The 27865-nt window shown below is 46.0% G+C and overlaps 2 protein-coding genes and 1 long non-coding RNA gene across 3 annotated transcripts; 2 read left to right on the top strand and 1 right to left on the bottom strand.

Annotated features, from left to right (window-relative positions):
- The first annotated feature begins 8414 nt into the window (after nt 1-8414).
- LOC124703638 lies at nt 8415-8766 on the top strand. The gene is made up of 3 exons (XR_007003193.1): nt 8415-8507; nt 8596-8671; nt 8750-8766. It is a non-coding gene; the product is annotated as an uncharacterized LOC124703638 (long non-coding RNA).
- Nucleotides 8767-10774: 2008 nt separating this feature from the next.
- On the top strand, nt 10775-12709 carry LOC124696335 (bet1-like protein At1g29060). Its single transcript, XM_047229066.1, has 4 exons — nt 10775-11040; nt 11426-11555; nt 11764-11820; nt 12273-12709. Exons 1-4 carry the CDS (start codon nt 11015-11017, stop codon nt 12432-12434), a joined length of 375 nt encoding a protein of 124 aa, XP_047085022.1. The 5' UTR covers nt 10775-11014; the 3' UTR covers nt 12435-12709.
- A 444-nt stretch (nt 12710-13153) lies between these two features.
- LOC124701065 (purine permease 3-like) lies at nt 13154-14317 on the bottom strand. Its single transcript, XM_047233119.1, has one exon. The coding sequence runs from the start codon at nt 14315-14317 to the stop codon at nt 13154-13156; it is 1164 nt and encodes a 387-aa protein (XP_047089075.1).
- Nucleotides 14318-27865: the final 13548 nt, after the last annotated feature.

Here is a 27865-nt window from a genome sequence, read left to right as displayed (position 1 = left end):
CTTAACTGTTGTTTAGATAATAATATGGATGCTGCCTGTACAATCAGAAGACATCACAAGGCATTTGACAAAATATAAGAACCGATTCACATATACTTTTCTTACTGTTCCGTGGCAACACAGAAGTAATTTGCTATTTATCCTAATTTGTGTGTTTCTTCGATATGTATTTTACAGCCTTATTATAGTAGCCTCATATAATATTTCCGGAGCTAGGAAATCCGCATTTGGGAAGTGCTTCTGAAGTACAACTATGTTGACATTAGCTACACGCTAATATTTTTCTTCACGTCGCAACACAAGGCTAATTAGCAAACAAAAAGAGACACGGAAAGGGTGTTGGTGGGAAAGGAAATAGTATGGCATAAACAAGAGTATGATATACAGTTTGAACAATCCAAACTGCATGCCTTTTCTATCGGCTAGATGGTTTTGCTGTTGAAATGTTAGAATATTTAAGTACATTATTGTTACATGTGTAGCGAAAAACATACTTGGGAATCAAGAGATGAATCATACATCTAATGAATATGCATATCGTATTTCTGTAAATTGATGTTTTGTTTTTTGTTACTTGAGTAGGCTTATCTCCTATCATCTTTAGTTCCACTAATCTACTTGTAGCCGTAGCATGTAGTTGTTCAGTTCAATAAGTATTTTGATGTGAAATAGATGCTTTCGTTTTTTCTTTAAGTACAATTTTGGTGACTGGATATATGGATTAAGAGGTGGACTGCTGATGACTTTTTAGAGCGTGGCATTTGTATTTGGACTATTCATCTATTGCCTTTGAAAACCGATATTTTCATTTTTAGAATGCAATGATCTTTGAGCAATGCAGATGATGATTATTGAGAGGCAGATAGACATGCATGTGAGTCACCCCCGGAAGAAAAAACCTTGTTGTATGTGTTTTTACTCCAATCTCATTCATTTGATTTGGTGAATTAACTGTGAGAATACACCATGTTATCAGAGCAATCTAGGTGGATGGACACCTGATCAAGTCCTGGCAAAGTGAAGGTCATTTGGTGGTGGTGGCAAGATTGGAGATGGATCAACCAAATAAGTAAAACAGATTATGCAGATTATATGGGTTGGTTGACAACAAGGGAAAATTTTGGTCGCTTCAATTTTTCAATTTTTGCGTTTTCTTAGTAACATGAAAGAATACAACCAAATCTTTTTTTAATTATGTATGTATTAAATATAGAATATTTTCTTACCGCGCATGTACCTTCCCTTGCAGCGTATGGAATCACTTGTCTGTCCTCTATCCTTTCTATCTTCTTGTCCATCGTCCCACTGTCTCACAACACCCGTAAATAATCCTCGTCCACATTGCCGCCCCTCCCAGATTCACAACGTCGCAGCCCCACCCTTCTAGACCACGTGGCCTGCAGCGTTGAGCACCACAGATCGGTCCTCACTAGCTGCAGCGAAGGAGACCGGACCTCCCCTATCGTACCTAAGACGTCGTCCCTTTCTCCCGGGAATAGCGACGATCACGGAGGACTGGGGCATGGTTAGGGGAACGACGAGGTCGTCGCCACCAACACTATGGACTCGAGGGGCCAGTCGCTTGAGGTCCCTGCTCTGATCCACCGAGGCGCGCGGTGCAGAAGGAAGCTAGGAAGATGGCAGCTCGTCGGATCGACGAGCAGGAGGGGGGCCGTCCCACGTCTCCCGATCTCTCTCCATTGGCAACCCTCTCGCTTCTTTTCTCTTCCTTCTGGTATCTTCCCTCATATCTATCTCTTTGATTTTTTGGTTATATAAGATGCATGTGCAGGAACGGTGACCAGGACATGAGCACTACCATTAGCTATAGCACGACAAGCAGTAGCACGCCGCGGCGCAACACAAACAACATCAACAACAACATCATAGGGCCCTGGGTTGCATCACCTCGAGGGCCGGCGCCAAGATTCTAAAAATGTCTCGTGGCCTAGAACTTGGAACCACGTAGATGCACAACAATGATGTCTTGTTATTGCGTTCAGTATTATCATGATGTACATTATGATATCTGGGATTTGTTTTAAATTTTCATAGTGATTGTGAATTATATATATGCATTAAGAAATGAAATTTGAGTACCCGTGGCAACGCACGGGCATTTGTACTAGTTTAATACTTAAAACGTCAAATTATTTGTGATGAAATTTGATGAAAATGAGAGAAAAAAGGCGAAATACGTACACACAGATCTGACCCTCAAATCAAACAAATCGTGGACAATATATATACCCAATTTGGAGGGTGTCCTTGGAGATGCTCTAATCCCTATGGTGACCATGGTCATCTCCATAGTCGCGCACAGTGGTGCAATTATAACTTAATGTAGATTAGTTAAACTGATCTAAAATCCTTCCATAGAAGGTACCAGGCAAATTAAAGATTATGGGAGAAATAGAGAAGGTGCTTAGTACATATATTGACATACAGAATGACAGTTACATGGGTGTGATCTCAGCACAGTCGGTGGCTTAGATCGTCATCTCTGGTTTAAATGCTAGATTGATTTGATCCCGATCTTGTTAAGATCTTTCTTGTAACTCAAGGCTACAAGCCTATATATACATATGAATGAGATCGTCCCTAGTGTGGCGTTTCCTAAACTTGTTCGTTTACTTGGTATCAGAGCTGTGGCTCATGCTGTTGCTGAATGTTGTTGGATATGGCAGCTTCTTGGCGAGCTTCATCATCCCCTTTCCACCGCGACTGTGGTGTTATGTGACAATGTCAGTACTGTCTACATGGCTTCGATCCCGGTTCAGCATCGTCGCACCAAGCACATCGAAATCGACATCCACTTTGTTCGAGAAAAGGTGTCCATTGGGCAGGTCCGAGTTCTTCATGTGCCATACTCGCATGAGTATGCTGACATCATGACAAAAGGTTTGTCATCACAGACGTTCTCTGATTTTCGTTCCAATTTGTGTGTCTTTCCTCTCGACGCACAACTTGAGGGGGGGTGTTAGCGTATGTACCTTTTTTTTGCGGGGATGTACCTTTTGTATCCTAACTGTATATAGTAGGCTTAGATCGTCATCTCTAGTTTAAATGCTAGATTGATTCGATCCTGATCTTGTTAAGATCTTTCTTGTAACTCAAGGCTACAAGCCTATATATAGGTATGAATGAGATCGCCCCTGGTGTGGCGTTTCCTAAACTTGTTCGTTTACTCATAAGTGCAACAAGGTTTGCAACGGCTAACAGATGAGCAGCTTGACGTCCGTTTCATGGTTGTTGGAGGTCTTCTTCTTCAGCTTGGCAAGGATGAACAACCTAGGTTATTTGGCACGGACGAATGGGAGGAAATCTTCTCCCAGTTCCAGAAGTTGCAGGTACGAAACTAGAATAAAAAAGTGATTGAAATAAGTGAGACTAAATCAATAGTGGTGAATGGAAACTCTCCCGCTGTTTTGAGCATTTGTAGAAATGCCTCCCTGGATTATCCTTGGATGCTAATTAAGAAATGATTTGAAGCCTGGACGAGGAGTTGGACGTACAGAAGCAGAGATGGACAGTAAGAATAGATGGTCGAGTACTGATGCAGCAACGAAGAAGGAAGATGGATAGTGTGTTGAGGTAGCTCCAGATATGAGGAAGCTCCAACGGCAAGATTGACTTATGTGCACCATCTACGCACTGGCCTTCTGTCCAGGTGGGTCCAGGTGGTACGGCTATACGAATGGATACACTCTTCCCCGTTATTCAGTACATGAAGTAATACCTTCGATATTCAATGGATCCATGACAGATCTCTACTATTAAGAGCAAACTGGTGAATGCCTGGTGTCACATTTTCAGGATGGACAATAATACCCCCCACGTCTACTATCCAAGATGATTTATCTCAACGCAACAAACAACTCCACACCATTAGATCTAGGAGGTTTTTTAGGTGCTGTTGCTACCTAACTAACAAATCCTATCGAACAAAACTATCTAGGAGGTTTTTTAGGTACTGTTGCTACCTAACTAACAAATCCTATCTATCCCTCAAAAAAAAATCCTATCTATCTATGTGCGTGGTGACGACCTGGACTAACCAACTCCCCGTGGCACCAAAAATTGGGCAGCGACACTGGACTGCATGTGCAAATAATTGCATGCGCTTTTACGAACACCGGTTAGCGACACTGTGCGTGTTCCAGATATGTTAGCTGTGTTTTATTAATACATCACTTATCATAGGTTTGTTCTAGCTCGAAGTCATTTTGTTTATTTTAATAAGTCCATTCCCATATTTTGGAAAGTCAAGCATAATTTGTTTAAATAAATAGGTACCGTACACCTTTGGGTGTTTGGTTCTTCAAAGGGTTGATAATAATCATGTATTTGTGTTCATCCATTTCACAAGTAAGCAACGTTACTATTGTCCAGATTCTGCCCGGACGCGATCATTTCAGATGCACATGTATCAAATCTGTTTGCTGAAAAAGAGCAGCAGCTAAAAAATAATAAATTAATTGCCAGTAGTAGTGCACATGTATCATATAAAATGATAGCAAAGAAGTCGTAAGATCTATGAACCACCTCCATACCCAGGTAGGCAGGGCGGAGGAAAGAAATCTGTTTGCAACCAGCGACATCAACCGCTTAGGACTTCTTTGTAAACTATATTCATTGTGGTTGTTACTAAGGACTCGGATCTTTTTCGCTTTTTTGATTTCTCGTTCTTGTCCTTTCCATTGTCCTTGATGGCGAGGATCTTAATGTTGTTTTTTGCGGTGGCTCTGGATAACGCCACGTACAGCTGACCATGAGAGAATACTGGCTCCGGTAGGTAGACGCCGACAATCGGGATGGTCTGCCCTTGCGCCTTGTTAATCGTCATGGCAAAGCTGAGCCTTACCGGGAACTGCTTCCTCTTAAATTTGAACGGGAAAATGTCGTCGTCGGAGGGGCACAGAGGTATCCGAGGAAGAAACACCCTCTCCCCGGCGTGTTGTCCCACCATGATCTCTGCGTCGATGGCGCTCCGTTGGAACCCACGGACCACGAGCCTTGTGCCGTTGCACGACCCGCTAGCTGGGTCAATGTTCCTTAGCAGTATAATAGGGCATTTTATCTTTAGCTTAAGTGTGTGAGGAGGAAGACCATTAGGAGTCAGGTCGTTCAAGAACTCTTGAGAGTAGTATCCATGCGGATCGTCTTCTGCACTATCAAAGCTATGGTAGATCTTCTCCTCTCCCTGGAAACGATCTATCATACGTCGGTTTATTATATCCACGTTATCGTTTTTGGTGGAGAGGATTGCTCGAGATGTCATGTAACCAGGATCCGTCATGTTGTGGTTCAGGGCAGGAAACACATGGTTGATTAGCTTCTCTAAGTCGTCGACCTCGTTGTCTGTCGAAGGCACACATATATCTTCTGCGAGTCGGATGTTGCCTTCCTCGTCTGTCTCCTCGGTGCCATTTCCTACCCTCAATAGGTAATCTGCAAACCACTGGTCGTTATGCGCCCTCATGTTGGTGACAAGCCTTAGCGGGCGCATATCCTTCCAGAGGTACGAACTCCGTAGGGTAACCTCGACTATCTGACCTCGGCTCCCTTTCCTGACAACAGGAAGCACCTGCCTGAAATCTCCACCAAACACGACGGTCTTGCCCCCGAAAGGCCGGTTCAGTCGGCCCATGATGTCGCGCATGCACTTGTCCAGCGCCTCAACCGCTTGCCGCTTTGTCATTGTGGCCTCATCCCATAGGATGAGCGAAGCCATCCTTAGGAGCTTGGCTGCCCCACATTGTTTGGTGAAGTTGCACGATGACCCTTCTGCATCAATGTTGAGTGGGATCTTGAATCTCGAGTGGGCGGTCCTACCTCCGGGCATGATGGAAGCAAGCAACACCCGACGTCGCTGTGGCCACTGCGATATTTTTCTCACCTCGAACTTTAGCAAGCAATGCCCCGTACGGAAGGTCTTCCCGGTGCCTCCGGGACCATCGACAAAGAATACACCCCTTGGTGTCGGTCGACCGCGGCCAATATTTCGTCATATGCCCTCAGCTTCTCGGTGTTCAGTGAGGACGCAAGAGATTTGTCGTGTTCATCAACGACGATAGCCATTTCCTCAATGACCTCCCTCGCCTCCCCTTCCGTGTTGTCATAATTATCATCAATGTCCGGAAGAGGGAACGACTTTATGTCTTTGCCCATGGACTGCAGCATGCCCCTGATGTCAAGCAACACCTCCTGCTCCACCGCGGTAGGGCACGTGTGACGTCGCCTGAAGTCATCAGACATATCCTTAAGGTGCCTATCCCATAGACCGCGTATGTCGCTGGCCTCACAGAATACCAAGATTGTCGCGAATAGCCTCCTGAGCGAGACTGGCATGGCCCATTGGGCTGACTCAGTAAGACACTGGTCGAGGGTGTTGTCGGCCTCGATGAGACCCCTCCTCTCGGCGGCCTCGCCGGAAGTTATCACATAGCACACCGTCAACTGTTTTCAGGTCTTGGAAGGACTGGGAGCCTGTTACGTGGTTTAGAAGCACCCTTAGAAAGTACCGATCCCCCTCGGCAGGATTGGCTGACACGATTCGTCCTACTTGGAAAACCCGGTTTTTCCTCTTCTGCCATACCTTTGTTGATAGCCATCTGAACGTTCCTGGAAAGTCATTGTACAGAATATGTCTTGCATCGTCGCGGTCCCGGTTAGTCTTGAAATACTCCGTCAGCATAGACTTGTCTGCGCCATCACTGGCAAGAACATTCTTCAGGTCATCTCCTTCTTTGAATGTGACTCTGTGCATGCCCTCCAGATGTAGCGGTAGCTGTAGGACCGACGGGTAGTTCTCGCAGAGAATGAACCCGAATATCCTCCACATTACTTCCGGAGGAGTAACCCACCTCGCGTCAATGAATCTCTTGATATCGTCAATGTTACCTTGAGCGTCAGGTATGTCAATGTTAAACGAAGTATGATCGTGGCCCTTGTATATGTATTTGTACAGGTACTTGACAGCCTTTATGCTAGAGCACACCTCCACGTTGATGTGGCAGTTGAACATGCGCAGCAGGTAAGGGTTGTAGGGCACTACCCATCTGTTGTCTAGCATCTGACCGCGGACCTTCGCTGAACTTCCATCTTTTCGTCTCTTGTACAGAGGGTAGGAGTCCTTTCCCTGTACGGTGGTCTTGTTGAACTCCCAAGGGTACCTGCACTTGCACTTCCCTTCTTGCATGCACACGTTCTTGGGCTTCAGCACACCGCATGGGCCATGCATCATATGCTTCACGACCATGGCGTAAAGTTCTAGGGTACTTATGCTTGTCAGGAAGCTCGGCGGATATGACACGATCATACTGTTCTGGCACAACAAGCTTATATCTTGAATCCATGATCAACAGGAAATGGGCATGTGGCAGTCCCCTCTTTTGGAACTCTACCACGTAGACGTACGCCTTCACAACGCCTATGATATGCTCCTTAGTCAGCATATCTTTCATGGTCTCTAGCTTGGCCCTGAACACTCGGGCCACAAGATCAGGTCGGACCTGCGCGGTTTGGCCAGGAAACAACTCATCCTATATCTCTGGCCAGTTAGGATTGCAGGTCATCGTTAGGAAGACGTCAGGCTTGCCGTACGTCGTCACTAATGCCATGGCGTCCATGTGCCTTTTCTTCATGTCTCTGTAGCACCCCTGGAACATACCCGGGAGAACAGTCCTAATGCCAACCGCGCTTGCTCGTGTCTCCCCAGCCGTGATGCTATCAACAATGCCTTTATATAAGTCGGTACGTATCTCCGGCTGGTGCTCTCTGAACCAATTTAATCTGCAACCCTCGATCTTTATGTACATGTCGACCGCCCATTGCTGGAATAGGCGCCTTATCCACTAGGATTAACTCTAAAGCAAATTCAGGACATACTCAGGATGGACCAGCCAATTGACAAGGATTGTTTCAACATGGCTGTGCGCATAGTGGCATGTGATGAGATACAATTTTTGATAGAGCCTCCCGTGCATAACATGGACTTAAAATTTTGTGTAAGTTATTATAATCGCATAGTATTTGTTGTCACTGTTATGGTTCTAAACCTTTTTTTCATCTCAGTCGGTGATACTCGATGGTAGAAAACATCCACTTTAGCGTGTTAAGCCAGATATTAAGGAGTTGGCAACATTTTTTCATAGCTGGCCTAGGATAGACCATAATATATCATCATGAAACATGGTAAGTTAGGTCTCTTTTCCATTATTAACATGATTTATGTGTTTTAATGCTCACCACTTGCAGATTTTTTTGCCACACGCATTTCTTGGCAACTTCATCTTGTTCACCATCGACAAACATGAGTGTCGTGTATGTATTTTAGACCCATGTTCTGAACCTCTATCAGAAGAGAGGTACCAACTAAAATTACAAAGGTGTTCATTCTATCTGAATGACGCTCTTGAGATAGCGCAACCTGGCTGGAATTCCGATATTTATTTCTGGCCACGTAAATATCCTCACAATATCCCAATACCAACAAGCCCCGACAGGTGATCTTTCTCAGGTTATCTTTACAAGCAGCTTTTTTTTATCGCCATTCTAATGACCAAGATAATGATATGTTCCATTTATTTGCAGAAAATTGTCTGGATACTTAGTATTTAGTTTTATGCTTTCATGGGATGGTAAAAGATTTGTTCATCCAGTTTGCAGCGTGAGTACTCTATGTTCACAATCTTATATTTTTGGTGGGAAGAAAACTTCATGTTAACATGATAGACTAATTGTGCAGGATGGTTACGAGCTAAGAAAAAGGTTTCTGATACACATACTCAAGTATCAGGCTAATGAAGTTGAAGACAACATTCCTGAGATCGTGCGAGAATACCTTAGACGCGTCAACGGACCATGGCTTTAATAAATAGTGTATTCAGTCATTTCTCTTCTACAAAATGAATTGTGCGAAGTAGATCTTTAAATATTTTATGTATTATATATTTATTTTATATACTTTAATATTTGCATGCATTATTTACACACTTATGCATTTGACACTACGTTAAAGGTCCGTGGCGAAGCACGGGCATTCTACTAGTGTCAGATAGAGAAATGAGGGGGTGTGGCACCCAGGTGCTCCAATGCAATTCTCTAATATGTAACTCTTATAGTAGATTTTGTTTTAGGCTTTTGCCCCCTAGATCATGGTTTTTTCTGGTTTACCCTATCCAACCCCCTCCCAAATATCCCAAATATCCTGGCAAGCTCTGTCAGTCGCGCATAATGGCATTGTTACCGAACAACATAACCCTTTCTCACACACAACCTCCATATTTTTATCCTATTTAATCTTTATTTCTTTTTGATAATATTTGGTTCATTATTTTGCTTGCGTTGCGTGCCTTTTGGCTTAAAAAACGATAACTAATGTAGCGGACTGGGGGCACTTAGCTTAGTTTTCGCTTAGCAGCCCGCTTGTAAGAGAGTTTCTTCGTCACTTAGAGCATCTCCACCGGCCAACCCAGTAGCGCTTCCGATAGCCATTTGGAAATCGGCGGCAAAATAGGGCTCACACCAGCGCACCCGATGAAGCACCGGCTTAGTTTCGAACCCAATAGAATCACCGGCAACCCCGTGCCAGCTCCTTCACGCGGGGTGCAAATCGGGGGCGCCGGTAGCCTCGTCCACGTAGGAAAAGGCCTGCGGGCCCTTATGCCAGCTAAACGCGTGTGTTTTCCCCACGTCCTACCCCGCTTGATCTGCCTCCGACCCTTCTAGATCACCATCGCCTCCCACGTGCCCGCCTTCCACCCCACGTTTCCACAAGCCACCGGTCATCGAAACCTCCGGTGTCCGATCTCAGCGCCTGGCCGACTCGTCGGCAGTAGGAGGCTGCCGCCACGATCGTTCGTCCCTCCCGCCCACAAGGTGTTCGGTGGATTTCCGCGTTGGACAACGACGACGAGATGTTGACACATGTGTTCATGGAGGAGGAGGAGAACATTGCCGTCGTCCGGTGGCACCAGTAGCAGTTGATGCTGGCGAGCCTCCTCCGCCTCTGCCAACTTTGTGATCTTGTCCACGCCTCGGCACGGTTGTTCAAGTGTTGGAAAGACGAGGAACAAGGAACGACATCGTCAAACTGACCCCTTGCTTCTTGACTCCGACTACTTTACCGACGACGCAACTCACACGCCGAAGGATTTTCGGCGGGGCCGGTTTCGAATGAACAAGGATCTGTTCATGAAGATTATCCTTGCCGTCAACAAGTATGACGATTACTTCATACGAAAGCAAGATTACGCCGGTTTGCGGGGTTTCTCCTCAATCCAGAAATGCACTGCTGCATTGCACTGTCTTGCATATGGAACTCCCCTAGATGCTGCCGATGACTAACTACGCATGGCGGAGTCGACATGCTTCAAGACTGTCTAAAGGTTTTGCCGAGCCGTTATAGCGGTGTTTACTGGAAATTATTTGAGAGCACCAATAGCAGATGATATAGCTCGGATCACACAAAAAAATATTGGAGAATACCGATATGGGGGATGCTGGTGTGGGATGACCGTCCCTATAGTTCGGAAGGATATGTCGGTGTCTTCAATACACTCGTGATGGCCAGCGCACCTGCGAGCGCCTATTTAAAAGCGTCGGTGGAGATACTTTTCTTTTTAATAACTGTCGGTGGATACTCTTAGCCGACGGACATAAAGGCTGTTTGCGTGTTTGGAAAGAAAAATCTGTTTCCGCTCAGCAACGCGCTTTCTACTTGAGCGATGTCACCGGTGAATCCTCAGCCGTTCGATGTGCCACGATTAAAGTGATAACGCTCGAGCCCGGATCGCGCGAGGAATCTCCCTTCTTCCACCTCACCGCTGTAATCTGATTCGGTTCCTCTTCGCTTCTTCCACGCCACCACTGCGGAATCGCGGCGAAGCCCGGAACAAGGAAGCTATAGTGCATCGCGTCTTGATACCTACAGCCAGGCGGGCAAGGCGTAGTCCGATCTGTAGCTTTGGGAGCTCCAATCTTTCGAGATCTCCCCTCCCCCGCTTCCGAGATGGCGAGCAGCTCCTACGGCTCAAGGTTCGCCCCTCCTGCTGTTCAAATTAAGCTGTACCATCATCATGCTGTATTGCTGTTGGCAAAGATCATGGCGTGCGAATTCCCCATTAGGTCTAGCGCGATTGTTACTGATCGAGCCGTGATTTCTCATGTGAACGCGTGATTCTTCCGGTCCTCTCGTAGTTAACCAGTTTTGTTAGGTAATATCCTGATGTGTGTCATGCGTTGTTCACATTATGGTGTTATGGTTGGATGCTGTCCCCGTGTTTTTAGCACATATATTAGATTTTGATTTTGCTTTATAGATGACCAACATATGTGGATGCAGTCCGGAGTTTTACGTTCTCTGAATCCGAAATCCCGCCTGAAGTATTACCATCTTTTAAATTCTGTTTCGGTTCTGCAGGGAAGGGCTGACGTCCAGGCCAGCTGCATCATCGAGTTCCCGAGAGATATCGCTCCAGATCGACCCAGAAAATGCTGATTTGGATGATCATATTCTTGGACTTCGTGGGAAACTCAGCAAGTTAAAAGGGGTAAGTGAGTTGATGAATTTCTGTAATTCATATGAACAAACTATTACTGGAGAAATTTTCCATGTCATAATATTTAGATTTAAATGTGTAGTGTGGTGACTAGAGCTGTAGGCTTGTAGTGCCATTGTGTAATGTTGGATGCTGCCTATTTTAACAATGCATTGATTTTTTTTTTTGCGAATAACAATGCATTGATTTGGTACTGCAGGTTGCTAAAGAGATCAATTCAGAGGCGAAGTCCCAAAATGATTTCATATCTCAGCTGGTAAGTGACTAATAAAGCTAAAATATTCTGGAACAATTCTGAACGAAAGCTCAAAATGGTATTTGAAGAGCCTATGAACAGTTCAACTTAAGTATCAGGGAAAATGTTGATGATAAATATATCCTACCTTTGCGTGGTCGTATTGTCAAACGTGATCAGTGATCCTTTCAACTTGTTGTATGCTAGTACAGTTACCTAATAGCGCTTTGTCTATAGGTGGCCATTAACTGATTTGGGCCTTATGCTACCTAATTGGATATAATTTGTGTTGTTCACTCTCTGATTCATGTCCTGGCGAAGCCAAAAGCCATATGCCTAGAGCACTATGCTGTTTGCTAAGAACATGTGATGAATCAAGAATGTGATGATGCCATGTGTATATACTTGTTTTGGAAACTTATAATGTTCCCCTGTACCATTATTTCAAATGTACATATTGTGCTTGTTTGCAGCAAATGACTCTGACAGAGGCTCAGGCAGGGGTCAAGAACAACATGAGGAGAATAAACAAGAAAATCATACAGAATGGTTCGAACCATCTTGTTCTTGTCGTTCTCTTTGCTCTTGGCTGCTTCTTTCTAGTGTATCTCGTCTCCAAATTCTCCAGGAGATGAAGTATGAAAAATATGTTGAGTTACTGGGTTGTGGCAAGGAAAAAGTGGAAGGATACAAATATTTGTACGCGCTAGTAGTTGTGGCGAACTGGGAAGTGCATCAGACTTTGTCAGTATATGTTACAGTTCTATGGCATCACTTGTGAATATCTCAATCTGAGTTTTTGTGAATATGCCAAATTTGTTGTAGAATGATAGTTGACGGTGAAGGGATTTGCTCTAATATATACTGTTTAGGAATTTGAGCTTTTGTGAATATATCAATTTTGTTTGTGGACTGCGCTTGCTTGGGTCAATTTCTGAATTCCAGTGACCTGGTACTACTGTTTCATTCTTTCACTGAGATATATGGACGTTAGCAGAACGGTACAGTTAACTCTTCATGATGATGATAATTTCTGAAAGTATTTCCTTTTTAAGGGAATTAAGACACATCAGAGTTAAAGTTCGTTGTTTGATGTCATATTCTTCGCTGTAATGGAATCAGCAGAACTTGTGCCAGCTTTATCAGAGAGATAACAAAACTTCCACATTTGAAGCAAGAGTGTACTGTACTAGTCATGGGAAACAACTGAACATTTCTGAATAGTTGTCCGTACATTTGTGCTACTTACTTAAAATCAAACAATGTAGTACAAACCGTTTGTTACTCTGTACTTCTGAAAGAAAGAAAAAACTGTATATCAGCCACACTACACGCACACAAAACTTGTCAATCTTCAAGGGGCAGCCAGCTCCAGGTCTCCGGTTTTCCTTGCCACCTGCTGCTCGCTCTTCTGCGCCTCCAGCTTCTTCTGGGCCTTCTCGCCGTAGAGGTAGGATGCGAAACCCCAGAGGGATAGCACGAGCGCAATGCCCTTTGGCCCGTCGAACTTCTCGTGGAGGAACATGACGGCGAGGATCTCCGAGAGCGGCAGGAGCACGGCGATCATGATGCCGGCGAGGAGCGAGGAGGCGCAGGTGATGAGCCCCATGATGCCCAGGTTGAGCAGCTGCCACGACACGGCGTCCCACACTAGCACCAGGTAGTAGTTGGTCTCGCCGAGCCCGAACGCGGCCGCCTCGCCCCGCAGCGCGCTGAAATCGCTCTTGATGGCCATTCCGAGCAGGCACACCATCGTGCCGGCGGCGCCCATCACGGCCTGCATCTGCATGACCGTCGAGTAGGGAGGTGGCACCCTTGCGGCGGGTCCCGACCGGCGGCCGTACCGCTCCATGGAGACCTCGACGAGCGGCAGCACGAGCCCGGCGAGCGCGGCCGCAGCGATGGCCTCACAGAACCCAACCCAGTACGTCTTCGAGGGCTCGCCCGCCGGCTTGCCGGATCCCGGGCCAACTCCGAGCACCGCCGGGCCGATGGTGAGGAGGAGGACGGCGTTGGCGGAGAATGGCGTGAAGCGGAGGCCCACGAAGAGGAAAGCGAAAATGGCGGTGAACGCTAGCTGCGTCGCGAGGAGCAGAGACGACGTTGAGAGCGGCAGCGCCTGGGAACCCATCGCGTACACGTAGCAGGAGATGGCGTAGAACGCGCCGAGCACGGCGGCGGCGCCGACGAGGCGGAGCGGGAGGAGCAGGTTGGCGATGCCGTGGCGGCGGCCGCGGAAGAGGGAGACGCACAAGGGCGGGAGGAGCAGCGGCCAGCCGGAAATCTGCAGCAGCGCGGACAGCCACAGGCGCTGCCCACCGTGGACGAAGTACACGCGCAGCAGGAGCGGCCCGCCGGCGCCGAGCAGGACGAGGCAGGCGCTGAATATGACCAGCGGCGATGGTCTGTAGCGAGCCGGCGATGCGGCCGTGGCGACGGTGGCGCGGAGCGGCGAGGCGCTTGGCGTCTTTGCCGCTTCTTGCATGGCTGGACTGGCACTAGCCGATATGGTTGCCATGGCGTGCACACGGATTTAGCTCGATCAGCTGCAAGTATGTGTACTGCACTTTGCCTTGAAGGTTTGGAGCGTCTCCTGTTCGCTGGATGCTCCAGTTGGTGAATGAGCTTGCCTGTGCTTTGCATGACAGCTCGTGTAGGGTTTATATAGAAGCGTGAAGATGTGAGGGGATCAAGTTAACATGGTATTATTAAGTAGGTGAGTCAACATGGAGGAAGGTGAAGAGAAGTACACGCGTAATAGTAGTTAGCAATGTGCCAATAGGCCAAAGAGTACTGTTTGCTCTCTGAACTTAAAATAGTTGGCTCGGAGTGCTAAGTAGAAATGAAGGTAATATACTGCTATCCGGACAATTGTAATCGAATTGGTGCATAAACAGAAGTCTAGCTGGAAATCTAATTAGGCTTGCGGGTGCATATGAACCCGTTGTGTGAAAGAAAATCTAACTCAGTTCACGGGCTATTTTTGCACACAAGTTTTGCAACAACAAAAAAGACATTTTGTGTCCCGTGTAAAAAACAAAAATTTGATGCTCGAACATGACTATCCACTTCACTTTTTAAAAATCTAATTTTGATGTTCTAACATGATTATTCACTTCATTTTTGTTTTCAAATCTTTTTTGCACAACCCACATAAAATATATTTTCCCCCAAAAACATATGTGCGAGCATACTTCCTCCGTTTGCAATTAGTTCGCGTTGTGGATATAGTCATAGTCAAATATTTAGAAAAAATATATCAATAGTCACAATATAAAATCTATAGTATTTGAATCACCATAAGCTACATTTTCATACTATGTGCGTTTGGTATTATGGTTGTTGATATTTTTCACTACATTTTTGGTCAAACTTAGTAGAGATTGACTTCAAAAAATGCTAGAACGCAATCTAATAAAAAATAGAGGGAGTAGTATGTTCGATATACATAGGAAATGTTATTTCCGAATTTTCGACATCCTTAAATTTTGTTTTTATGTATTTTTCATAATTAATTCAAATGCAAGCCAAAGCCCCACCTCCGTGTGTGATGACTACGGCCCAGTTCTTTTGGAGCTTCTAGGCAGCTTAGTGGTGGAAAGAAGCTTAAGCCAAAAAGAACTGGATTTTAAGCCGTTGTGGGCAACAGCCGGCTTCGGTCATTCATGTGTAGTGGAAAAAAGCCAGGGTACCCTAGCTTCCCGCAGCTTCCCGAGTTGCAGCGAAGCGGTATGTACCGTTGCCCCTGTTGTTTGCAGTATTTTACAAGCAAATGCCACCGTGTTGGATTATTGTTGATCGGTACAATTTCACTAACGATTCGCGACCCGCACGGACCATCTGCCCACACACAGCAAAACTCCCATTTTTCTTTTCCTCTCCCCACAGATACCAAGCGCTAGGGTTCCTCCAACGCCGCCGCCACCGACCGGTCCGGCCGACGCCCGCCCGCCTCCTGGCCCCCGACGCCCGCCCGCCTCCGGCCCCGTCGCCTACCCTCATCCATCCCATGGAGGAGGTCGACGCAGGGCTCCCTCGTCTGCTCTTGCCCTCGAACGGCAGGGCCTCGCCTGACCATCTCGTGTCCCTGCTCCAGCGCGACTCCCTCTTTGTGAGGAGCCTATCAACTTGTATTTGTTGTGAGGAACCTATCAACTTGTACTGGCGTGATGAACCTATCAACTTGCTTTGAACCTTACACCTTGTGTGATGAGATCAATAAATATGGTTGTGGTTTCAAGTTGTGTTCTTGTATTATTAATTATGTTGTTTATGTGGCAGATGGATAATAACTCAGACGATAAGCTAAGACAGGAGAAGCCAAAAAGAACTGGACTGCAGTTTCTCAGGGGCTTAATCTCACAACTGTTTCTCTGGACAGCTGCAGCCAGAGTGGCTTATGCACAAGCCGCAGCTGAAAAGAACTGGGCCTACATTCCTGGTTTCAGTCAAGCACAATATACCATGGGCGGATGTAGAGTGTTAGCCATGGGGGGCAGATGCCCCCACTCAAATTTTTGTCCATTTGTATTAGTAAGCTAAAAACAGTCATTTACCCCCACTTAGCATGAGATTTTTCCCTCATTAGCACATTTTCGCCCCCTCTTGATTTTGATCCTGGGTCCGTCCATGCAATATACTTCAGTTAATTTCAATTACATGCCTGCTTAGCACATATTGTATGAATTTCACCTCAAATGTTCGATTAATTCCGGCATGTATGCATGCATGGCTCTGAATAGATTTATTTGGAATCATGTGTCCCAAACAACTGTAGTATATCGAGTCCTTTCTATGTCATCACCGGGTAAATGTCCGACCCTTGTTCATTGACCAGGGCAGCAATACAACCGGTGGTCAGACCTGGACTTGTGCTGCGTTTAGTCTGACCATTTTGAGTAAGCATTCCGCGTCCACAAGACCACAACCAACCACCAGCTCCCAAAGAACGCTGACATGAGACATCGGTCAAGTCCTCGTCGGCACCACCAGTAAAATACTCTTCTACTACGCTTAGCTGCTACTCCTACAACACCAAAAACTTCTCTAATGATTCAGACACCATAATGGGGGCGATGATTGTTGTTTAGCGTTAACAAAACAAGGCGAAGCGCCTACGGAGAAAGTGCGGCTTTCTGATTGGTGTGCATGCATGGCTTATTGGCACGGCCGCCGTGAGCCCGTGACCGAGTAATCAGGACCCATGTGTGCCCCAACTTGGCAACTTTGGATTGTTTTTCCTGTCCAAGTTGAAGGTTTCCGTAGTATAGTAGATTGGATGGATTTAGAGCAAAATGTACTCCTAATTGTTGCCGCTCTTTGTCCTGCCAATAAATTGCAGCTGACTTTCAGGTTTTCAGTGTGCACTGATGGATAAATTGTCAGCCGACCCAAGTGCTGAAAACGCACTCACCTACTGGGCAGAAGATCGACCCGGTCAGTTACTTTTCAATTTTCATAACCGGCCACAACTGCATATACTCGACTTCGTCTGAACATTCTCTTTTAGGGTCGTCGATGGTGCAGGTGGTTAATTAGGACCCGAGATGTTGTCATCCGTGGGAGTTGGGACGGTTGGTATGTGGGTAATAAGGACACGATCTTAGTTTTTCCTAGATTGTTTTGTTAGCAGCATCGTGTGAAATGTGGTAGTAGCATATAGAGATAATCATGATTGATCCGATGGACGATGTTCAAACTTCAAAGATCAACGAGGAAGCGAATTAAAAGACCGAGATGCTGCGGCAAACGGCAAACCGTCCTTACATTTTGTCATATGCGTGAGTTCACACGAATGTTGCTAGCTAGTAGCCCAGTGTATTGAATTATTTGGCGCAGCAAATTCATAGCATTGACCGAGTCACCATTGTGCTCGATCACCATGCCTGTCAGCCACGCTCGTGCATAAATCACCCACCAGGAGTACATTATTCGTTTGTTAATCATGAAATGTACGATCACACGCACGTACACAGATGTCTATAACAGCTTGCACTACAGGAATGGTGTCAGACGCCGACGGCCGGCTGCCCTCGGCGTAGCCACGCCTGGCCCTCGGCGTAGTCTACGCCGACGGTGGCCCTCGGCGTACCTGGTCGGCGTACAGCTCCCTCGGCACACGGCACCGTGCCGTCGGCGTAGTCCTGGCCGTCGGCGTACGCCGTCTATGCCGACGGTGCGCGTTCACCCTCGGCGTCGCTGCCCTCGGCGTCTCGTTGCGTGGCGCCGTCGCCGTTAACGGCAAGCCATCATACGCCGACGGCCTGGCTCTCGGCATAGCACAGGCGGCCTCCTCGCGGGTGGGCGACGTGGCCCGTCGTGGCGCCGCCAGCTGGGCCTCTACGCCGAGGGCAACCCCCTCGGCATAGCACAGGCGGCCTCCTCGCGGGTGGGCGACGTGGCCCGTCGTGGCGCCGCCAGCTGGGCCGAGGGTGGCCGTCGGCATAGGGGGGCCATGCCCTATGCCGAGGGTAGCCCTCGGCGTCTTACCTGACGCCGTGAGCGCGCCGTCGCGTCGCCGCTGGAGCAGCAGCTATGCTGGTACCTACGCCGAGGGCCAGGTAGACGCCGACGGCAGCCCTCGGCGAAGGACCTGTACGCCGACGGTATCTATACGCCGACGGCCGGCTTCCGGCGTTGCCCCGGCGAGGCCGTACGCCGACGGTCCCGATAAAAAGCCCTCGGCGTAGGGTTTGGCCATCGGCGTCTCCGGCCATTCCTGTAGTGTTGGTCTAAAACCCACCAGTCAAATTAAGGTGATCTAAAACGAGATTAGTCTGTGACCATCCCTCTGATGGCCATGCATGTAGCCGCGACCGCGAGGAACCTTCACGTTGAACAATTCTTCGCATGTTTGTTAGGATCCTACGAACGGCAACAATCAATTAATCAAGCGCTCCCACCTAAAACGATCGGCAACAGAATCTGGCCCTACTGATGAAAAAAAATGAGGTGAAAAATAATGTGACAGCTATAAAGCAAAACCAGAGATGATCATGACTGAATTTTTTTTGAGAAACACAGTACAAATGCAGACACTCACATACACGTGTATACACTCACCCCTATGAAGGTAGGCACGCACACCCTACCCCTATGAGCTCCTCCGGTGGATTGGATCTTGAAATTGACGAAGTCCACCATAGGTGCCTCGCTGTCGACGGGAACATCGCCTCCCACTGAATGAATATTCCGCCTTTATGAGACACACATATGTCAAACCTGGGGTTTGAACTCTGGTGGGCTAGGGATACAACCATCCTCCTAACCACCCAACCTCAGGTTGGTTCTCGATCATGACTGATATGGCTAGCTTACCTTGCACACTTAATGTTTACAAAAATCGCGCTTAGTTTTCCTCTTTTAGATGAGACCACACAATTAGGCTCCACTATCATCAGATGACAACATTTCTTATCAAGGTGCAAAAATTGCCAGGTGGCCGAAATAAATGGCGCCATAATGTCGTCTGCTAGGTTTCATGTTCTTGGCGCGCGGTTGACTCCCTTGTGTTCATGACGGTGGATTTTCATCTTCCTAACAAAAAAATATACGTCCAGAAACATAGAGTGTGGTCGTAACTTTAACCCAACAGATATTCTACGGGCTGTCAGGATTGTACTACCATTCACGTCGGCTCACCGTACTCCTACATTCCTAACGGAAGCCTTAGGATGGTCATGGATTATTCTATCTATCCAACATTTGTTTGTTTTGGGTAGTGAAGGAAAATATGGCCTCCTCAGAGCAATTTGGCGATCTCGACTGTTAGATCTGATCTTTGAACACTCTAGGTTCCTCGATTTTTCACCACACACCCCTATCGTCCTTCACCTCATCACCCGCTTGTCCTGGCCAGCCCAACATCTTCGGGCCCGGCCCTACTCTGTAGACCGTCCGAGGCTACTTGTGATGAATCAAGCTATTAAGTAAAAAATATCAAAACTCAACCACCTAGGCCCTCTCATAGCAATTGGGTGACTTAGACCCTTAGATTTTTTTTTTCTTTGAACACTTCGGATTGCTAGATTTTCCACCACGCGGGTCTCGTCTTTCACCACATCCACCCCAATTTGGCAACGGGAAAATTAGCCACCAATTTATTGCTCAACCATAACCATCCTCGTACAATAAAATTCTCCCTATCCCCATCCCCATTCATCGTGTGCCGTGTGCGAGAGGTAGATTGTGGATGAGATGTCCACGAGGAGTTTTAGGGTTTGAAGTACATATACATTGGCTCCCTACTGATTTATAGTACTCTAATCTCACATGTCATGTGCCTAGCAGAGAATTCATGGCTATCGGATAAATATGGATAGTTGTACCCCAAAACCAGCCCCGCCTTACTTTTGGAACATGATAAGCTTTATTGACTTAATTTCATAAGGATATAGAGGTGATTCAGAGGATCAATGAGCCAAATATGGTGACCTAGCTCTAGAGTGGCAACCATTCTAGCAACATGATGCACGTCCCCATTTGCTTGTCTTTGCTCATGACCGTAGATGATCCCGTCTTAGTTGATGATGCGTAGAGTTTTACCTCCAGTAAGAACTAACGGGATCAAATACTAATCAAAATCATCCCGAATAGTTTTTTTTTTTTAAATAATCATCCCTGAATAGGTGAATTAATCACCGCCGGCCGGGGAGTGGGCTCTGTTGCCAAATTGACGTCCACCCGCTTGTCCCAGCCGGCCCAACACCTCCTGGCTCGCTACTCTGAACCGTATGCCCAATACTGCTCTAAATGAGAGGCTGGCCCAGTGAGGTTCGTCTATCTCATTTGTTCCCAATCCGGCAATCCCCCCAAACGCCGCAACCCCCACGATCGCGAACGCCTCCAGCGCCCCGCTGCTCCCGAGCGGGGCGGCGCCTCCAACGTCTCTCCACCTCCACTCCCGACCTTTCCTCTCCCGCGACCGGCAAATTCCCCGCCGCTGTGCGCCGGTGGGAACCCCTGTACCCCACGAGCTAGCCCCTCCGTTTCCCTTCCCTTTGCGCCTTCGCGGGCATCGCCTCCCTCCAGATCGCCCCTGCTTCGGACTAGGTCCGCTGCCCAGTTCTGAGTTCCCTCGAGGCTCCTTGGCTACTGTCGCTGGCCCAGACCAGTTCGTCGGCGCCTTCCCGCCCTCCACGTCGCCGGCAGCTCACATGGAAAGACGAAACCATCCTAGTCCTGTATATATCCGACTTTAGCTACATGGACGGGTCTTTCGTTTATTCAGGTCAGACATTGCACGACTGAAAATGCGTTATACAAGTGATTTTTTTTTCTTGAATTTTTACAAGTGATTATTTTATAGATGTCAGTGCATATTTCATATTTCGAATGCCTCTAGAAAACTAGGAACATTTTCTGCCCTGATTTATCATCTACCTAACTGTTTCATAGCGGTTTCGTGGTGCCCGCCTCAACTCTGAAATTGCATGCAACATTATACCGGGCAGGACATAGACTTTAGAAAACTATTCGATGGAGCTGTTGAATTCAGACTTGAGATGTCATGTATATAATTTCCTGTTAAGGAAATCTCTATCTAATTCAGATCCGTTTATTATCCAATTTCCAATAGTAGAAATAGCAGAAATATACGATCATGCGGTTCACTTCTAATGTAACATAGAATTCTCTTTTGTAATCCTCATTCTTGGTGTCTAATTGTCCACACATACTCTTCCATTTAATAAAGCTCTTTGAGCTAATTCATAGAAGTTCATAAACATATTAATCTGAAGTATGGATCATTGCCATTTCCATCTGTTTTTACAGGTTCTAAAAACGACCAAACATGGTGGCTGCCATTTTCAATGGATATGTCTGGTAAGAGTTTGTTTACTCTAGTATGACCTGTAACCAGCCTTTTAGGAGGATTGTAACTCAAAATCAATTAAAATTCTTTGGTTAACATTCTTTGGTTAATCTGGTGCAGGATCTATCGATACCAGCCAACGAACACACGCGGAAAAATTGATTTAGAATGACATATCTACAACAGATATCTCTCACAAAATGAAAATTTGGGTCAGATTTGCTTTCAGGATGGGCTGTTAAACCGTCAAAGAAGGCAAATAATATTCTTCAGGTATATAGAAATCAAAATAATTAATTATCCACCATGGTACTTAATTATCAAAATATTTTTCATAACTCTAGAAAGTGCTAAATTGTAGCTAGAAATAATTATAATGAACATGTAGCGAGATAAACAACTACCTTTGATGATTATTTGCTCCATCAACAAGGCAGATGCTATATGTACCTGAAGCAGTGGCGGAGCTAGCTGATTGACAAAGCCTGGGAAAAATATAATTGCTGTCAGGTAGAGTAGCTTTTTGCCCATTAAATCAGCTAATTACACCTTTAAGTGTCCAATAACTTCAATGGAGTCTTCTCTAGGGAGCCCGGGCAGCCACCCAGACTAGCCGGGCTGAAGCTCCGCCACTGACCTGAAGTCTAAAACCCAAGTATATGTATTTAAAAGTAATCAAATTGTTGACATATCAATTGGAAGCACCATTTTTACAAGAATGGGACTCTCACTGTTCTTTGTTGCTTGATCATGCACAGTTGCAAGATGCACCATTCTGCAGTTAGACTTGTCTAGATAATGTTTTCCTGTACAGCACAAATGGATAAAAGAAAGAACTCTTCATGATTCACACTAGAAGATATAAATATATACTACTATATATACGGAATGGAGCTTTATTATTGCGCTGAAGCTGGGAGATAAATCTTTTTTTAGATAACAGGCCAAAGGCCAGACGTTAAATAATAACGCCAAATGGAAAAAATCTCCGTATGCACTTGTGCAATTAAGGTTGCCTCTGCAATTATACTTACTATGCTGTGTTTGTGGTCTTCAGTTATAGGAGTTTCTAGTCTTTGTGAGGATTTATTATTTTCCAAAATAAATATGTCTCGCCACTGTCGAGGCAGTATAATGTACAAAGATTTTCTTGAAGCATTTCATGCTTTTCACATGGGTATTCCCCGTTCTTAATATACAAGAAGTTCCTGCACAAGAAGTCAAGCACTTCTACAAAAATGTTTTTGTACGTAAAGTTCCTGCACAATAAGTTAAATACACTTCAAGCACATTGCATCTGTAGATATAGTACAAGCCAAGTTCTGCACATATAATTTTGCACATGTCTGATGCTCTCGTCTCATCTCGAGGGCCGCTGGACACGTTTCTTAATTGGTCATATTGGGCGCAGCCTATTTATCATGTATTTTTTGCATTTAAAAAATTCATATTCACCTTTTTTAATTATTTACAAATTAGTTTAAAATGATAAAAATTGCGTGATGCAAAAAAATAAAGTTCAGGTGCAGCAAAATATTTGTTCTCGCAGGTGTTAAGCAGATTTGTATATTGTGAATATGTTCCTCTATTTTTATAAAATATGTTCTTGGTATGAAAATAAAATATTCATATACTTAAACAAATGCTTATGTACCATAGAAATAATATTCATCTGACATAGATCAAGACCCAGTGGTTGAGATTTAGCAGCGATAGTTAGGCTCACTAAACAATGGCATATATTTGTCTTTTTTCTGGGATTTTCTAGCAGCTTTTCTCTTTTTCGTGGTCAACTGTCATCTACTTTTATATAAACACATGGTGATCGATTCTTGTTCTCTGATGTTGTTTTAGATGTACTGTAGAAGAAGGAACACCACTTTTTCACGTGGTTGTCTGATTATGGAGAGAATCTGATGTATAATGACATTGATGCCCCCATAATGTTCATCGCAGGATTTGAGAACTTCATAAAAAGAAAGGAGAGATTAACTACTAGAGAGCTAGGTGATCAGTTCGAGGAATTTGATTAACCAACAGTTGGGGAGGCGGCAAGGGTGAACATTACCACTGGCTCTGAAGTGAGTAAACTTAAGGAGCAAATGGGTATGCTGGTGATAACCAGTGGCTCCCAAGTGATGGAACTTAATGAGCAAATCGGTAAGCTGATGATACACTGGCTCTGAAGAACAAATGAGTAAGTTGGTGATACGTCAATCGAGGGATCTTAAGGAGAAAATCGGTAATCTTGGCTCTGAAGTGAGGGAACTTAAGGAGCAACTGGGTAAAGCTGGCGAGACAACTTCAAATCTTCATGATTACAGTTGTCCCTAGCGGCTCTTGTTTCAATCGCTAATAAGTTATAACTAGGATAACAAGTATGCTAGATGTAATTGTAATACTAGACTCTTGGGTGAACACTGCTAGATGTTATAACTAGGATGGCAAGTCCTACACTTTATATCAGGTGTTGCCTAGTTCTGAGATTAACTGCCGGTCTGTTATGTGCTTTATATATATGGCTAATCTTTGTCTGCCAAGAAGTCAAAGTTTATACCTAGTAAATATACTAATATTAGGAAGTTATCTTGGCTGGCAAGAATTAGCGTATTACAGACCAGCACTTGTCACAGAACTAGGTAACATCCAATGTAAAGTTCATGACTTAGACATCCTTGTTATGACATCTAGCAGTGGTGCTTTCTTGCTAGATTATTTCGAAGATGAACCTGCCATCACTCTCCTGCCATGTTTCTGAAAAGTAAGGTATGTATTCCATGATTCACACTCACAATTTATCTTAACCTTACATTATGTTCAAATATGCAAATTCATTTCTTTTCGTTTATGGCATGATTTGCTAAGTTTCAATGTTTTTTTCAGTGTATATATGTGGCTGCATCGTTAAGCGCAGTGCAAATATTTCCAATTTTTCTATAGAATGTATATATCAAAAAACTTTAGCTACTATTGTATAACCTAACCAAATGTTCAATGGCATAGGATTTCTTGATGATGGGCTTTCTTTTTCTACCGGCGTTGTGAAGACGGAGGTTCGTGCAAAAATATAATTTGGTATTTTTTTTCACCTTAAGTTTAGTGGGCAAAGATGTATTAGTGGTTTCAGGATGTATTACCTTATTATTCATCTCCATGCCGACTGGCAAATAAATGTACATTAAAAATTGACATTGTTGCTCTACACTTGGGTTATTGGCTGTAAGCTTAGGGTGAGTTACCGTAGACGTGCCATGTATTTCAAATTACGAAAAGTGTATTTGGCACATGAGCACCAGTGCTCCTGATTTTTAAAAATCTTATTTTTTGGATTTCAAAATATGAAATTACCCACATACATATAAACATTCTGAAGGTACGGTAGAAATTTTGTAGAAAAGTATGTTATATTTTAAGCTATACAAAAAAGAAAAATTTCTGACAAATATCTACCTCTATAGGTAGCCACAAATTTGTTTTTTTCCCTGTAGCTCAAAATACAATGTAATTTCTACCGAAACTTTGCATGACTATTCGGAACATGTGTATGCATTCATGGAATAAATGTGATGAATTTTTGAAACACAGAAATACAGTTTTTAAATATTTTGAAAACTGAGAGCACCTCATGTGCACCAAATTTGCTTCCTTCAAATTACTCCTATTTTGTCAATAATAATCTTATTACTGGTCGTCTATAACTGAATCTGAACTAAAAGTGGCAGTGAAGAATAATGATGTGTTTGGAAAGTAGTCATATCTGGACAATTATGCATGACATAACATTTTTCAAGGAGAGTAAGATTTCCTTGCAGAGTTTATGTTTCCTTTTTTCGTACAATTTTGGCACCTGCGGTCATCAATGCAACTGGTCATAGTACATCTATCGCGTCACCTTCAACTCCAGTTGGTGTCCTCACTAACGGGCTAGGCCCATGCTCTGTGGAGCGTTAAGCGGTAAATAAGAGCATCTTCCTGTAAAAGTACAAACAAAAAAACTCGAGTTCAGTCTTCCGAAAACGTGTTTACGGATTGCAAAACGTCTGACGCAGAACATACCTGTAAACTAAAACTGAAAAACGAAATATTCGAAAAGCCATCATTTTCTTCGCTGGAACTATCCACGCTGCTGGCTAGATCTCCCGACGCGGCCGCCGCCCAAGCAGCAAAGCACAGCTAAGCACCTAAGCAGCTAATTAAACACACGCGCAGCATGCACCTAAGCAGCTAGCACCTAAGAGCATCTCCAACAGGCGCGCTATATAGGCCGCGCGGCATAAAAACGTCCGATATAGCGCGCGCGGGACAGAATCAGGCGCTCCAGCAGGCGCGGTAAACGGCGCGGTGCTGTAAAATTTTTAGGGCGCGCGGCGTTTTGCACAATCCGGAGCGGCATATCCGGCGCGTCGGCCACGCGCGCGCGGCATCGCTCGTCCAACCGCGAAAAATCCCCCGCGCCGAAACTTCCTCCCCGCGTCGCCGCCCCGAGCCCAATCCGTCGTCTCCGCGCGCCGCCGGCGATCCCGACGATGGACGACCCCTCCGGCAACCCGCCGACCCCTCCCTACTCGTCACACCCTCCGCCGCCGCCGCCACTTCCGCCGCGCCGCCGCCAAACCCTAGCGGGCGGCGCCGACGCCGGGAACCCAACGGCCGCTGCGCGGCGCGCCGGCTCGTCCCGCCGCGCGGGGCACTACACGCGGCGCTGCCGCGGCGCGGATGGCCGCGCGAGGCACCGGCAACGCGCGGCCCGCGCCGAGGAGGGAAGGCGCCGTCAACGAAACGGGCCTCACGTCGGCCCCGCCGCCGTCGCGCCACCGAAGAAAGCGAAGGCGCCCGTCCCCCGCCGACAGCCTCCTCCTCCGGCGCCGAACCGTGCGCCTTTCTCCTCCTCCTCCTCCGCCGACCCGGCCCGACGCCTCCGTCCGGCAACCGCGCGGCGCACATATGGTGGATGGTGAAATGCCCGAGAGGTAAAAAACACTTCTTTTTGTCGAATTGTGGTTTAGATACATACCTAGCCGATGGTAATGAATTTCATTGCAATGTAGAGTGGATGATGCGGCATTCATGGAGACAATGAATGTTGGATCCTCGTTCTTGCATGACGATGAAGCCGCCTATGGGGAGGAGGAATATGAGGATGTAGATGAGGAAGGAGAAGGGTTGATTGAACCTCGCCCTCCCGGCCGGGCCGCCAACTACACCATAGCGGAGGACAAGTTGCTTTGCAAGACGTGGTTGACAATTGGAATGGATCCAACAACCGGTACGGGACCATGGGAGGCTCCGTGAGTGGTGTGTACGGGAGTATGGGAGCACCACCGGGAGGCTTCGTGTCTTCCATGAATGCTACTATTCCTCCTTCAACCCAAGATGACGAGGACGAAGAAGAAGGTGTTGACTTGGAAAATGCGGAAGTGTGATATGCATTTGTGATATGCATTGTTTCACTTTGTCCATTTGAACCATATGTCGTGTGTCATTGTTGAACTACGTCATTTTGTGTGTCCTTGTTGAACTATGTGATGTTGTTGCACTTTGTGTCATTTATTTCATGAATTGTGTCATTTCTTTCATGAATTGTGAATGCAAAATAGACTAGAAATCTGTTTTCTCGCGCCGCGCGCGCTGTATTTTGCAGCGCCCGGCGGAGGACCATTTTTCCTGCGCGCGCACGCGCTGTATTTTGCCGCGCCCGGCGGAGGAAAAAACGGCACAGCGCGCCATATCTGTTTACCGCGCGCGGATTCTTGGTTTTAGCGCGCCGCGATATAGCGCGCCTGTTGGAGATGCTCTAACCACACGCGCAGCAGTAGCCTCGCGTGACCTGCGCGCCCGCGCGACTGCGCGAGCTCCGCTGCCTGTTGGCAGCTCGGCCTCACGCGAAACCTGCAATCCCGCACCTACGGAATTGATTGATCCTGTAGTTAATCGAAATAGTAGCACCAACTAGCTAGTTAGCTAGCTATGGAATTGATTGATATTTGTGAATCAATCGAAATTTGTCTATATTAAGAAGATTCACGAAAATCGATATAGACATAATTAGAATTAGAGCGGGCTAACAAGATGTTTGACAGACGATGCATAGTTTTATCGGAGCAGCCAGAAATCGGGAGACGATTGTACGGACGGCAGCGCTGGAGAAATCCGTTCAGTTTTGGGCCTATAAGCCGGTTTGTATTAATGTGGGTCGAGCGTAAAACTTTTCGGGCCCATGAAAAAGTTTTTCGGGCCGACTAGTCTCTGTTC

This window comes from Lolium rigidum, chromosome 3 (assembly GCF_022539505.1).
Source record: "Lolium rigidum isolate FL_2022 chromosome 3, APGP_CSIRO_Lrig_0.1, whole genome shotgun sequence".
Classification (NCBI taxonomy): Eukaryota; Viridiplantae; Streptophyta; class Magnoliopsida; order Poales; family Poaceae; genus Lolium; species Lolium rigidum.
Note: the sequence above shows the minus strand (reverse complement) of the source record. Positions and strands in the feature narration are given on the sequence as shown.

Coding starts and splice junctions, on each gene's coding strand:
- LOC124701065 (XM_047233119.1), bottom strand. CDS start 14,317: ATGGCAACCATATCGGCTAGTGCCAGTCCAGCCATGCAAGAAGCGGCA.
- LOC124696335 (XM_047229066.1), top strand. CDS start 11,015: ATGGCGAGCAGCTCCTACGGCTCAAG. Junction 11,041..11,425: donor AGCAGCTCCTACGGCTCAAG/GTTCGCCCCTCC, acceptor TCGGTTCTGCAG/GGAAGGGCTGACGTCCAGGC. Junction 11,556..11,763: donor AACTCAGCAAGTTAAAAGGG/GTAAGTGAGTTG, acceptor TTGGTACTGCAG/GTTGCTAAAGAGATCAATTC.